This window comes from Acipenser ruthenus, chromosome 56 (assembly GCF_902713425.1).
Source record: "Acipenser ruthenus chromosome 56, fAciRut3.2 maternal haplotype, whole genome shotgun sequence".
NCBI classification, from domain to species: domain Eukaryota; kingdom Metazoa; phylum Chordata; class Actinopteri; order Acipenseriformes; family Acipenseridae; genus Acipenser; species Acipenser ruthenus.
In genome coordinates this window covers 6574533-6589596 of record NC_081244.1, presented here as the reverse complement: position 1 = coordinate 6589596, position 15064 = coordinate 6574533, and the positions used below count along the sequence as shown (strand labels likewise).

The 15064-nt window shown below is 45.0% G+C and overlaps 1 protein-coding gene across 7 annotated transcripts in view; it reads right to left on the bottom strand.

Annotated features, from left to right (window-relative positions):
* Positions 1-15064, bottom strand: part of LOC117404193 (uncharacterized) — a 35589-nt gene that overhangs the window by 13032 nt on the left and 7493 nt on the right. The window contains exons 1-8 of one of the 7 annotated variants that reach the window (XM_059017381.1): positions 13181-13315; positions 5676-6083; positions 5413-5556; positions 4161-4284; positions 3269-3678; positions 967-1043; positions 529-572; positions 1-95 (exon numbers count right to left, since the gene is read on the bottom strand). The exon at positions 1-95 is cut by the window's left edge and continues 49 nt beyond it. In XM_059017381.1, the coding sequence (XP_058873364.1) occupies positions 1-95; positions 529-572; positions 967-1043; positions 3269-3678; positions 4161-4284; positions 5413-5556; positions 5676-6031 (1250 nt within the window). In that variant the 5' untranslated portion in view covers positions 6032-6083; positions 13181-13315. The other 6 variants (XM_059017377.1, XM_059017378.1, XM_059017379.1 and 3 more) reach the window with 6 other exon arrangements.

Sequence of the window (15064 nt, the reverse complement as noted above, 5' to 3'; positions counted from 1 at the left end):
GCCGAGTGTGGGTTCAGGAGCCCATTCCGACAGCTGGCACACATTCCACAGTCCACTGTGACGTGGCACGCCACGCACTGACCGCAGGGCAGCCACTGCAGAGAAGAGGAGAGAGGAGCCCGGGTGAGACGAGCACAGCAGGGGTGTGCCAAGGAGGGCCAAGGAAACAAAGTGGTCCAGCGATTAGAGAACGGGGTTCGATACCAGGAGGTTCAAATCCAGGGTCAGCCACTGACTCCCTGTGTGTGTGTGTGTGTGTGTGTGCGTGCGTGTGCGTGCGTGCGTGCGTGCGTGCGTGTGTGACCCTGAGCAAGTCACTTCACCTCCTTGTGCTCTTCGGATGAGACGTCAAACAAACGAGCTCCTATTGGAAGTGACTCTGCAGCAGCAGCAGCAGTTGTTGATGATGATGCAGAGTTCACCCCCCTACTCTCTGTAAGTCGCTTTGGATAGAAGCGTCTGCTGAATGACTCAATAATAATAATAATAATAATAATAATAATAATAATGAAAAGTTCCCGCACTTACCTTTCTGAAGACGATATTTTGAGGGCTTTCTGGCTTCATAGCCGCTGCAACAGAGGAAAACAAAAAAGATTATGAAAAATAAATACAGATCATACATCCATGTTTGCTTTGTATCGTTTTCGCCCCTTTCCCCAAATATTTTTTCATGACAAAGCAGTTTTTTTTTTTTTTTTAAATGACACAGTATTTTAAATGACCTATCAGGGATGGCAATCAGACTCCTATTGCACAGCAGCGTCACCCAGTCCAGGTTTTACTACCAGCTTGATCAGCCCCCAGTGTGTCTAGCTAACAAGCTCAGGTGTGTCTGATTATTAAACTCCCAGTGAAACCAGGACTGGATCACGGTGCTGTGCAATGGGGTGCAGGCTTACCAGTTCTTGCCCAGCCCAGCCTCCCCTGCTTCTCCTCATTTTCAATGGGATTGTAAAGACTTACGGCTGCAGTTGGAACACAGCTGTCCGGTTATTCCGAATTCCATTCCAGAAAGAGGCTTCCCGCAATTCTCACAGCCCCTGGGAACCGGAAACAGAGGAGATGTCATCAGGAACGCGGGACTGATCAGAAACTCGGACTTTACTGACAATTTGATATTTGATTCAAAACGTCAGAAACGTTTACTTTTCTCGAGAGGTCACACATGGTTCCACATCCTCCACACACCTCTCTGTGCTTTACAATGCATCCCTATGCTTTACCAGACCTCTCTGTGCTTTACAATGCTTCCCTATGCTTTACCAGACCTCTCTGTGCTTTACAATGCTTCCCTATGCTTTACCAGACCTCTCTGTGCTTTACAATGCTTCCCTATGCTTTACCAGACCTCTCTGTGCTTTACAATGCTTCCCTATGCTTTACCAGACCTCTCTGTGCTTTACAATGCTTCCCTATGCTTTACCAGACCTCTCTGTGCTTTACAATGCTTCCCTATGCTTTACCAGACCTCTCTGTGCTTTACAATGCTTCCCTATGCTTTACCACACCTCTCTGTGCTTTACAATGCTTCCCTATGCTTTACCAGACCTCTCTGTGCTTTACAATGCTTCCCTATGCTTTACCAGACCTCTCTGTGCTTTACAATGCTTCCCTATGCTTTACCACACCTCTCTGTGCTTTACAATGCTTCCCTATGCTTTACCACACCCCTCTGTGCTTTACAATGCTTCCCTATGCTTTACCACACCTCTCTGTGCTTTACAATGCTTCCCTATGTTTTACCAGACCTCTCTGTGCTTTACAATGCTTCCCTATGCTTTACCAGACCTCTCTGTGCTTTACAATGCTTCCCTGTGCTTTACCAGACCTCTCTGTGCTTTACAATGCTTCCCTATGCTTTACCAGACCTCTCTGTGCTTTACAATGCTTCCCTATGCTTTACCAGACCTCTCTGTGCTTTACAATGCTTCCCTATGCTTTACCACACCTCTCTGTGCTTTACAATGCTTCCCTATGCTTTACCAGACCTCTCTGTGCTTTACAATGCTTCCCTATGCTTTACCACACCTCTCTGTGCTTTACAATGCTTCCCTATGCTTTACCAGACCTCTCTGTGCTTTACAATGCTTCCCTATGCTTTACCACACCTCTCTGTGCTTTACAATGCTTCCCTATGCTTTACCAGACCTCTCTGTGCTTTACAATGCTTCCCTATGCTTTACCACACCTCTCTGTGCTTTACAATGCTTCCCTATGCTTTACCAGACCTCTCTGTGCTTTACAATGCTTCCCTATGCTTTACCAGACCTATCTGTGCTTTACAATGCTTCCCTATGCTTTACCAGACCTCTCTGTGCTTTACAATGCTTCCCTATGCTTTACCACACCTCTCTGTGCTTTACAATGCTTCCCTATGCTTTACCAGACCTCTCTGTGCTTTACAATGCTTCCCTATGCTTTACCACACCTCTCTGTGCTTTACAATGCTTCCCTATGCTTTACCAGACCTCTCTGTGCTTTACAATGCTTCCCTATGCTTTACCACACCTCTCTGTGCTTTACAATGCTTCCCTATGCTTCACCACACCTCTCTGTGCTTTACAATGCTTCCCTATGCTTTACCACACCTCTCTGTGCTTTACAATGCTTCCCTATGCTTTACCAGACCTCTCTGTGCTTTACAATGCTTCCCTATGCTTTACCAGACCTCTCTGTGCTTTACAATGCTTCCCTATGCTTTACCAGACCTCTCTGTGCTTTACAATGCTTCCCTATGCTTTACCACACCTCTCTGTGCTTTACAATGCTTCCCTATGCTTTACCACACCTCTCTGTGCTTTACAATGCTTCCCTATGCTTTACCAGACCTCTCTGTGCTTTACAATGCTTCCCTATGCTTTACCAGACCTCTCTGTGCTTTACAATGCTTCCCTATGCTTTACCAGACCTCTCTGTGCTTTACAATGCTTCCCTATGCTTTACCAGACCTCTCTGTGCTTTACAATGCTTCCCTATGCTTTACCAGACCTCTCTGTGCTTTACAATGCTTCCCTATGCTTTACCACACCTCTCTGTGCTTTACAATGCTTCCCTATGCTTTACCACACCTCTCTGTGCTTTACAATGCTTCCCTATGCTTTACCAGACCTCTCTGTGCTTTACAATGCTTCCCTATGCTTTACCAGACCTCTCTGTGCTTTACAATGCTTCCCTATGCTTTACCATGCCTCTCTGTGCTTTACAATGCTGTCACTGTCCTGTATCGCTCTGTGCTCTGCTTCTACTGTGGGACGGAGGCACTTACAAGACGATGGGCTCCGTGGGAACGAAAGGCGGGGCGTGCGGCTCGTTCTGCATAGCGCGGGACCAGGAGGAAGGATCGGGGTGTGAGGAGGAGGAGGAGGAGAAGCAGGGAGGGGGGGCGTGGGGGGAGATATTCGGCGGGGTGGAAAACTTGATGGGGGAGGCCTTGGGGAGAGAGAATCGTTGAGGCGAGCGTTTGGGGGGCGAGGGTTTGGTTTGGGGGGTCTTGACCGGAGTGCAGATCCTGTCCGGGGTGCGCGCGCTGTCGGGGGTGAAGACGCGATCGGGGGTCCGCACGGAGTCGGGGGTGGAGACCACATCGGGGCTCGACAACTTTTGGGAAAAGTCGTCCGTTTCCATCAAGAGCTTTTCCTTCTTCCTCCAGCCTCCTCCTCCTCCTCCTCGCTTCTTCTAAAAGAGAAACGAGATCAGACCTCGCACTTATCAAACAATCAGACCATATACTTATCAAACAATCAGACCATATACTTATCAAACAATCACATCTCGCACTTATCAAACAATCAGACCTCGCACTTATCAAACAATCAGACCATATACTTATCAAACAATCAGACCATATACTTATCAAACAATCAGACCATATACTTATCAAACAATCAGACCATATACTTATCAAACAATCACACCTCGCACTTATCAAACAATCACATCTCGCACTTATCAAACAATCAGACCTCGCACTTATCAAACAATCAGACCATATACTTATCAAACAATCAGACCATATACTTATCAAACAATCAGACCATATACTTATCAAACAATCAGACCATATACTTATCAAACAATCAGACCATATACTTATCAAACAATCAGACCATATACTTATCAAACAATCAGACCTCGGACTTATCATCAATTTGTCTTACCCTTTTCAGGGTTCCCCCGGGTACCACAAAGCACCCCGATTTGTAGTCGAACTGGGTGAGGTCCAGCTGACCCCCGATGTGCTTCACCATCTCAATCCTGCTGCGCATCCGAGTGCCGTCCGGACTGCAGAGGGAGAGGAAGAGAAGGGAGCATCGATCAAACAAAACAGCCACAAACACCTGCCTACTGAGGAAGGCACTGGAGCCCAAACGCTGGTCTGCTTGACTCGGTCTCTTCTAGTTTCAATCACACTGATGAAGGCACTGGAGCCCAAACGCTGGTCTGCTTGACTCGGTCTCTTCTAGTCTCAATCACACTGATGAAGGCACTGGAGCCCAAACGCTGGTCTGCTTGACTCGGTCTCTTCTAGTTTCAATCACACTGATGAAGGCACTGGAGCCCAAACGCTGGTCTGCTTGACTCGGTCTCTTCTAGTTTCAATCACACTGATGAAGGCACTGGAGCCCAAACGCTGGTCTGCTTGACTCGGTCTCTTCTAGTTTCAATCACACTGATGAAGGCACTGGAGCCCAAACGCTGGTCTGCTTGACTCGGTCTCTTCTAGTTTCAATCACACTGATGAAGGCACTGGAGCCCAAACGCTGGTCTGCTTGACTCGGTCTCTTCTAGTTTCAATCACACTGATGAAGGCACTGGAGCCCAAACGCTGGTCTGCTTGACTCGGTCTCTTCTAGTTTCAATCACACTGATGAAGGCACTGGAGCCCAAACGCTGGTCTGCTTGACTCGGTCTCTTCTAGTTTCAATAACACTGATGAAGGCACTGGAGCCCAAACGCTGGTCTGCTTGACTCGGTCTCTTCTAGTTTCAATCACACTGATGAAGGCACTGGAGCCCAAACGCTGGTCTGCTTGACTCGGTCTCTTCTAGTTTCAATAACACTGATGAAGGCACTGGAGCCCAAACGCTGGACTGCTTGACTCGGTCTCTTCTAGTTTCAATCACACTGATGAAGGCACTGGAGCCCAAACGCTGGTCTTCTTGACTCAGTTTGTTACACAGTACACTGATGACCACACTAGCTCTGTTTCATCTTCATCATCATCATCATCATCATCACAATTACAGTACAGATTTAATTCACCGTATTACAAAAACAATAATGAAATCTACATACGAGCTAAACAGCTGTGATCAGTTATTTAAAACAACAGTATTTTCAACGGTGATCCTGCCTCAACCCCACAAGCCCCGCCCCTTGACTGCACGCGCGGCTAGCCCCGCCCCCTACCTCAGGTAATAGGTGTCCGTCTTCCCCACGGACGCGCCAGACCTCCTGAACACCTCTTTCCGTTTCCACCCGGATCCCAGTATGGGCCAGTCCTCCCAGTCGTCCTCCACCAGTGCCTTCTTACGACGGGTCCCTCCGAACGAGCTGGAGAGAGTAGAGAGGAGAGAGAAGTTACATACAACTGGTCAGAAATATACAGAAGAAATGTGCGTGAAAGTCACGTGAGATCTGTCGCAGAAGTGAAAGTTTCCCGGCTCCCTCACTTGTTCCGGCGTTCCCTCTTGCTCTCTCCCGGGAAGTTGATCTCGCTCCACGCCACGCTGCTCCCCCTCTCGCTCTCCCCGCCGTTGCTCTCGTTCTCCCCCAGCAGGAACTCAGCGCGCGGTTCAACCTCGCGACTTCCTCCCGTTAGATCCTCGCTCTCCTTCCCGTCGGCTCGCACCAGCTCGATCTCCCACTCCTCGCTCCCGCCCAGCTCCCCCTCCCCGGCTCCCGTTGGTTCGGCCTCCCCCGCTCCTATTGGCCCAGGCTGCTCTGATACCGATACGATTGGTCCAGCCTCCTCCCCTCCCTCGACCAGTCCATTCTCCGAGGGGTGTTCCAGTTGATGTTCACTCATTTCAGCAGCCAGACCTTTTCGTCCGAGCAGCCCTTTTCATAACACATAAACACTTCAGAAAAAAAAAAAAAAAAGAGTCGATTATTCTCTGGCTGGAACTTTCAAGGCTCTGTACTCCAAATTCTGGATTCCGGGTTCCAAATTCCAGGTTCTGTAATTCGAATTCTGGGTTCTAGGTTCCGAATTCTGGATTCCTCGTCAGCCAAAAACCTAAAAAAATATTTTGTTTGGTCTTTTGTATTTCCGTCTCTTCTGTGATAGCGTGTGTATCAAAATAAAATAATAATAAAAAATAAAAAAATACTGTTCAGAAACAAATAGAGATTCTGCCTCGTTCCCTCTGAATCAGACGTGGTTATGAATTATGTTGTCTGGGAGATTTTCCACCTGTTTAAAAAACAATAATAATAATAATAATAATAATAATAATAATAATAATAATAATAATAATAATAATAATAATTTTAGCAAAAGGGTTATTAAACATGACTTTAATAACATCGTCTCACAGATACCTAAAATCTTCGCAACTGCTTACGTCTTTTTTTTTTTTTTAATTTAGTAAAATCGCCAGTTATTTTATTATTTTCTCCCAATTTGCCATATCCAATTATTTTAGGCTCATAACAGATATATAGATAGATAGATAGATAGATAGATAGATAGATAGATAGATAGATAGATAGATAGAGAAATATAGACAGACAGCTAGACAGATAGAGATAGATAGATAGATAGATAGATAGATAGATAGATAGACAGACAGACAGCTAGACAGAGATATAGATAGATAGAGATAGACAGGCAGATAGATAGATAGATAGATAGACAGACAGATAGATAGATATAGATTGATAGATCGTCAATAAAACCATCGAAGAACGAAGCTTCACGAAGATTCACGAACCCCAGCCGAGCGCCGTCCGAGACACAGCCTTCGGAGCGACACAAAGAAAGAGACGCCGAGAAAGAAACGCCTGTCGCTGAACATATTAGTGGTTTTATTTATATATATATATATATATATATATATATATATATATATATATATATATATATATATATACATACATACTTCACAAAAAAGCTGACCAAAAAAAAATAAAAAATCACATTTCGAAATCTAACATGAAATACTACCAGACTACTATTATGGCTTCCGCTAGAGTTTTTGTTTGCGATATTTTGTAGTTTCTTTGATTACATGATGTTAAATACAAGATCTAAAATGATGTTCATATATATATATATGATATACACACACACACACACACACATATATATATATATACACAGGTATATGCAAAGCTGGTACATTCGTATCTCAGAGAAACGGGAGAGGAACGGGAAATTAAAACAAGGCAAAGGCGATCATCCAAATATTATAAAGGTGAAGCCCTAACGGATAACGAAACATAACGTCTGTACAGCCCTGAAACACGACGTTTAAAAACATACTAAAAATACTAACTGTGCCGCTGAACCTCGTCTTCTTTAATATCAGCATCGCAGGGGTATCCATGGGTTATAAAAACACAACAGACGGGCCTCAATACTGTTTTTTGTACATAGGGTTTCTGTGTAAAAATCCCACAGTTCATATTAATACTTACATCCACACACAAATACACGAACGACAATTCAATACCCGCCTCCGGCAGAAATGATATATTTATTTATTCACATTAAAACAGCGTTATATTATTTAATATTTCAGCTGAAGCGCTGACAGAGAGATGAAATATCGTGTGGTGGACAGGGGACGACCTTGAAAACGGACAAAACAAAACACACAGAAAAAAACAGGTGCTGAAAACCAAACACTGTACAACATTTAAAAAAAATATATATATTTAAAAAAGAAACGGGCATTATTCTGCGAGTTCAAATACCCTGTAACGTAGACTTGACTTTTTAATAAGGTGGTTAAATTCACGGCGGTTATGATAATGATAATAATAATAATGTGTGTGTTAATTGAAACTTATTTCGCTGTAATAAACCAGCGTCTCAAACACGTCATTAATGTGATTTATTTCTCAGCCGCCTCGCCTTGTCTCAGGTAATTTAAACACAGCTAATCTATTAAACACTCCCGCGCTTTTCAAACTCTGTCTGTCTGTGTTAAGATATACGATACCATTACTAGACATCGATTAGGGAAGATGTACTGCATTGCAAGAACGTTTAATATGACTGAACTTTCACCAGTAAATAATAATAATAATAATAATAATAATAATAATAATAATAATAATAATAATCGTTCTTATGTAGAAACATTAGCTGTAGCTCTAATCTAACATTACGGTTCGTCTCTCGCTGCTTCATCATCCTAATATTGTAGCTGTGTTTCACTAACGATGAAAAAGCAACATGATTTTTTTTACGTATCGTTGATTTATTTAAACGTTTGGTCTATCGCTCTCTTTTGCAACGCTGTTAATTTATATTACAACAAAAGGGGCATATAAAAATATGCTAATAATAATAATAATAATAATAATAATAATAATAATGTGTGTGGTGTACCCCCGGCTTGCGCTTATAGATATCTATCTATCTATCTGTGTGTTTATAAATGCATGTACAGTATTTTATTTGACATATCTAGGTTAGTTCAATTAAACACTGGCGCGTCTCTGTAACACTGCAGTCTATTTCTGACACACACAGCAACGCAACTGCAGGCACACTTACTCGCTTAGAGAATTAAACACAATTATTATTTTATTTATTTATTTATTTGTTTGTTTTTTGTTCGAAGATCGCTTGCCGTGTTTGGTCCTTACAGTCCGGGAAGCGGAAACCCCCTTCTCGTTGAAGCTTGCATGCAATCGCTGGGTTCTTGAGCTGTGCGGGAGAGACGGGTTTCTCGTATCACGTGATGGGGGTACCCTCTCTACCCCCCCCCTGACCCCCCCCCCCAAATAGATAGAGAAAAGACAGACGAGACCTCGCTGCGCGTTTTAAAGCATGCATATACACTTACCACACACAGCACGACCATTTCATGAAACCCTGAACCTAGAAATACAGCTCCGTGTTTACTTACTTACCGCGCTGTTTCAGTTTACAACAACAACGCCGTGCAAAATCTCGCTTGAATGCAATTAGCAATAATAAATTAAATTAATCCAATAAATGCAACCTGCGTGTTTGAAGGCAGCTTCGCTCCGCTACGAACCGCAGCTGCTTTTTCAGAGGCAGAACAAAAGCGGCGTTTTGGCGCTGCTAAATCCTGCCCCCCCCCCCCCCCCAAATAAATTCAAAACGCGTGGAACTAAAGACCACCAGTCACGGTTCCCCCCCCCCCCCCCCCGTGTGGTTTACAAAAGTCGTAACCCGCCCCCCAGCCCCCAAACCGCGTTTACGAGACAAAACCCGACATTATTTAAAAGAAAACAATAAACGCCCCCCCCCCCCAAAAAAAACTGCAATTTCTTATATATAATTCTCATAACGCGCACTGCCTACGGTTTTCCGTACCGATCGATTCGCGAGTCGAACTGACTCGACAAAATAATAATAATAATTGTTGCAGTAATTAAAGCATTTATTACTGATTGAGACGTATAATTAAAACCAAACACGGGTTGGTTTTAATTACACAGGAAAAGGTGCTAGGGCCTATATACAAAATGTAATTTTGATATTTTTAGAAGAAAAAAATAGATTTTTGTGAACGATTAATAAACTTAGAGCTATATTAAAACGATTAAATCCAGCGGTCAAACAGGCAATTCAGCTGTTATTAGAAAAAACAAACAAACAAGCAAACGTGTTTATTCATTAAGCCTCTTCTCCATTACTGACGTCATTGCAGTGATCAGAAGTCAAGCAGTTAACGATGTGATCAGCGATCAATCATCGATAATACAGACACAACCTGTTCCGAATAGTGAGGATTACCAATCGGGAATCCGTACTGTAATCGATATGCGTTGTCTGGTGTTTGTTTGGTAGCTATCATTTAAAATCAGTAAAAAAAAAAAAAAAAAAAATGACGTAGGGCTTATAGTTTCACAAATCCAATCATCTCGATCGGCACACCAGACAGGGAGACCTGGGGGTTTGATACAGCAGCGATCTCAGACCAGGTCTCCTGGAACCAGGTTTCAAACCACCGCTGTTCCTGAGAAAGTGACTTCGCGTTCCCTGCAGTTTCAGGTAAAACTGAGCTCAGAAGACAGGATGAAAGAACGAATACTGGCACAGGACCAGAGGACAAACGAAAATTAAGTGGAGACAGACTTAGGAGACACCACTTGTTCACACAGAGAGGGGTGAGGGGGATGGAAGGGGCTGTCTGGTCGTGTTGCCGAGGCAGAATCACTGAGATCCGTCAAGACCCGACTTGATCCGAGATCAAATCAGCTGCTCAGAACCAGGACGAGCTCCTATGGTCCAGGGTGTCCTAGGCTCACCAGCGCCCCCTGTGGTCTAGCCGGGCACCTGCGGGCTTGCCTGTAAGCTGTGTTGTCCTCCGACGCTGCAGCTCTGAGGCGGCTGCGCGGTGAGTCTGCAGCGTGTAAAGAAGCGGGCGGCTGACGGCACACGCTTCGGAGGACAGCGTGTGTTCGTCTTCGCCCCTCCCGAGTCAGCGCGGGGGTGGCAGCGTTGAGCCGAGCTTAAATAATAATTGGATATGCCACATTGGGAGAAAATTATAAAAACAATGGCCGCCTACTTAATTAAAATAATTAAATAAATAAAAATGTAGCGGTCGTCCGGTCTGTCAAGCTTCCTCTTCGTGATACTTGAGTCTCTCTCAAAATTGAATTTGAAGATCCTCGAGGGGTGAAGGGTTAACGGCAGTGACTGGGGGTAAGTTATCAGCTGCCACTACAAACTCTCAAGACAGCACAGCCCGACGTCAAACCTGGACTGATTATTTTCCGCCCTCGTTTACGCAGGGTCTTCAGCCCTGGTTCTCAGCCGCCTGCTTTCTCAGTGACTTCGTTCAACCAGTTACTGGCTCGATTAGTCAAGATGAACAGGTGTTCCAGATCTTTAGGCGTTGATGACGTAAAGGCACCGCAGGATTGGGGCTCTCCAGGACCAGGGTTCACGGGGGCCCCTTGACACCATCGCTGCAGCCCACGGAGAGAGTTAGCTAAACGAGAGCTGTGAAGCGTCGTGAACAAAGACGACGACACGGCGATCCGATTCAAGCATTCAAAATCCTAAAAGGTATCGACAACGTCGACCCAGGGGCTTTTTCAACCTGACAAAAAGAAACAAGGACCAGGGGTCACAAGTGGAGATTAGATAAAGAGGCATTCAGAACAGAAAATAGGAGGCACTTTTTTACACAGAGAATCGCGAGGGTCTGGAACCAACTCCTCAGTAATGTTGTTGAAGCTGACACCCTGGGGATCCTTCAAGAAGCTGCTTGATGAGATTCTGGGATCAATAAGCTACTAACAACCAAACGAGCAAGATGGGCCGAATGGGGCCTCCTCTCGTTTGTAAACTTTCTTATGTTCTTATTAGACAGTACGGTCGATCAAAGATAGGATAATTGACTCTCTACTGTATTATTATTATTATTATTATTATTATTATTATTTATTTCTTAGCAGACGCCCTTATCCAGGGCGACTTACAATTGTTACAAGATATCACATTATTTTTACATACAATTACCCATTTATAGAGTTGGGTTTTTACTGGAGCAATCTAGGTAAAGTTCCTTGCTCAAGGGTACAGCAACAGTGTCCCCCCCACCTGGGATTGAACCCACGACCCTCCGGTCAAGAGTCCAGAGCCCTGACCACTACTCAGTATATATATATATATATATATATGGGCATTGTGGAAGGCGCAAATGCAGGACAGCCTCATATGAGCTGGATGAAAATTCGCTGAAGAATTTTGAACTATATATTTTTGAAATATTCACAAAAGTGTTTTAGGGTTCATTAAAATCGCTTCTCTCTTGAACCCCTGCATTGCTTAAAAAAGATTCAATACAGTACACCTGCCAAATACATTTATATATATATATATTATATACACACACACACACACACACACACACACATTTACTGTGTTTTGTTTTTATTTTCTCGTTCCTATATGTCTGTCTATGTTTAAAGGCCATGTACGTTGAGAAACAGGTTGAGCTTGGGTTCAATATATTATTATTTTAAATAAATAAATAAATACATTCTTGAGTTTCCACAGGAGAGTTTTTTTTATTTATTTTACGTTGCTATGGGAGGGTTTCTGAACGCCGCTGTAATTGAGTATTTGTAATTTGGGTAAGTTCACAAGCTGACGCTGCGTTGTTTTCAGTGGGTGAGCGACAGCACTGATCAGCTATCAATACTAAAACGAGGCGTTATGAGCGAGGGAGACGCTTTATTCAATAAGGAAACGTCCCAGTCATTATTCTAGAGTTTAAAATGATGAAAACAATAACGAAAAATGAGCTTTCGTTTATACAGTAATCGTTTATTAAAACAACACTGTGCACGAGTTTTATATATATACTAACTAGATGCGTGTAAAAAAAAAGTATTTTAATGTATTTTTTGTATATAATCGTAACCTCGATAAATTCCTCTTTCTAAAAATAGACGCACTGTGTCGCTGTGGACGGCTGTGTGCTAAATATCACTGTGCAACGCAGCAGCGGCGATCACAAAAACCGGTTTAGCTGCCAGGACTAGCCCCTCCACCCCCTCCACCCCCCCTCGTCCAGCCCTCTGCAAGTCTGGAAAAGCTACATTGCAAATGCTGCATTGCGGGGTTTGGTGTTTCTGCTGCGTGTGCAGCTTTTCCAAACAGCACGAAGGCTCTCTCCTTGCTTGCAAAATTTCACTCCGCTCTCCTCTCGCCCAGAGCAAGCAAGCCTAATGCAGCCCAGCACTGTAAAATAACACAGACCCCCCCACCCCCACCCCCTCCCCCTCACGCAACCATATGACGCTCACTCGCCTTTTGTGTGGTCCATTACGTTTCAAACAGTCAGTCAGCCTTTTTCTATATATAGCCTATATATATATATATATATATAAGGCTGGCGGTTGCTTCGTTTCTGCTGCTTCTCTTTCTTAAGCATTTCGTTTTTGTTTTTCCCCTCTCCTCCTGTTGAAGATTTCAATGCTATTTTCTTCTCTTGAGTAACATGTATTTACTTACCCTGCTCGTCGGGTCACACCTGGCCCGTAACCACAGCAACCCCGGAATAGAACTCGCAGAACGACAAGGAGAACTCTGTTCAAAGGCCCCGTCGAAGCTCGAGCTCGCTCGACACCGCGATAATATAATTACCCCCCCCTCTCCCCTCCCCCTCTACGGCTACGCTTGAATTTTAGCCAGTGGTTTACACTGAGCATGCGCAAAAGAGAGAGATTACAGTACTAGCACATCGCTCAGGGAACTGCAGATTGCAAACTGCATCGTCAATGGAAATCTAAATAATAATAATAATAATAATAATAATACAGCCCTCGAAGTAATGACTGCCATTAAAACTAAGCCAGCACTTAAATAGAAAACAATGGTAAAATAATAATAATAGATCGTTTTTTTTATTATTAATTATTATTATTATTATTATTACTCAGGCTGTCTTTATAATCCTGAAACGCATATCCAGTGTGTATTGCACCCCACGCCGTGCCGTCCCAGGTTTAAATATCGATTCATTGCATATCTTATGAATCGATTACTCATTACGCTGTATCATTGCAAGCCGCAATCCGAAAGATTCTTGAGAGAGGCGCGCCTGGGACCTGTGACGTCGTGTGTGTGTGTTGAGGAGGATTCCCCTTGTGACGTCACGGGGTTTTCCGAACCTGCGAACAGAAACGCCCACGTTCCACTAGAGCTGTCGATTGTTTGCGTACTTTGCAGCTGTGCGTACTGGACTGCATTGTAACTACAAATGACGTCTGTAATGGAATAACGGCTAGGCCGAGTCAAGCGATCGGGAGTCGGGAGTCCGCTGCTTTGAATCCTGACGCTGAGTCAAGCGATCGGGAGTCCGCTGCTTTGAATCCTGACGCTGAGTCAAGCGATCGGGAGTCGGGAGTCCGCTGCTTTGAATCCTGACGCTGAGTCAAGCGATCGGGAGTCCGCTGCTTTGAATCCTGACGCTGAGTCAAGCGATCGAGAGTCGGGAGTCCGCTGCTTTGAATCCTGACGCTGAGTCAAGCGATCGGGAGTCGGGAGTCCGCTGCTTTGAATCCTGACGCTGAGTCAAGCGATCGGGAGTCGGGAGTCCGCTGCTTTGAATCCTGACGCTGAGTCAAGCGATCGAGAGTCGGGAGTCCGCTGCTTTGAATCCTGACGCTGAGTCAAGCGATCGGGAGTCGGGAGTCCGCTGCTTTGAATCCTGAGGCTGAGTCAAGCGATCGGGAGTCGGGAGTCCGCTGCTTTGAATCCTGAGGCTGAGTCAAGCGATCGGGAGTCGGGAGTCCGCTGCTTTGAATCCTGAGGCTGAGTCAAGCGATCGGGAGTCGGGAGTCCGCTGCTTTGAATCCTGACGCTGAGTCAAGCGATCGGGAGTCCGCTGCTTTGAATCCTGACGCTGAGTCAAGCGATCGGGAGTCCGCTGCTTTGAATCCTGACGCTGAGTCAAGCGATCGGGAGTCCGCTGCTTTGAATCCTGACGCTGAGTCAAGCGATCGGGAGTCGAGAGTCCGCTGCTTTGAATCCTGAGGCTGAGTCAAGCGATCGGGAGTCGGGAGTCCGCTGCTTTGAATCCTGACGCTGAGTCAAGCGATCGGGAGTCGGGAGTCCGCTGCTTTGAATCCTGACGCTGAGTCAAGCGATCGGGAGTCGGGAGTCCGCTGCTTTGAATCCTGACGCTGAGTCAAGTGATCGGGAGTCGGGAGTCCGCTGCTTTGAATCCTGACGCTGAGTCAAGCGATCGGGAGTCCGCTGCTTTGAATCCTGAGGCTGAGTCAAGCGATCGGGAGTCGGGAGTCCGCTGCTTTGAATCCTGACGCTGAGTCAAGCGATCGGGAGTCCGCTGCTTTGAATCCTGAGACTGAGTCAAGCGATCGGGAGTCGGGAGTC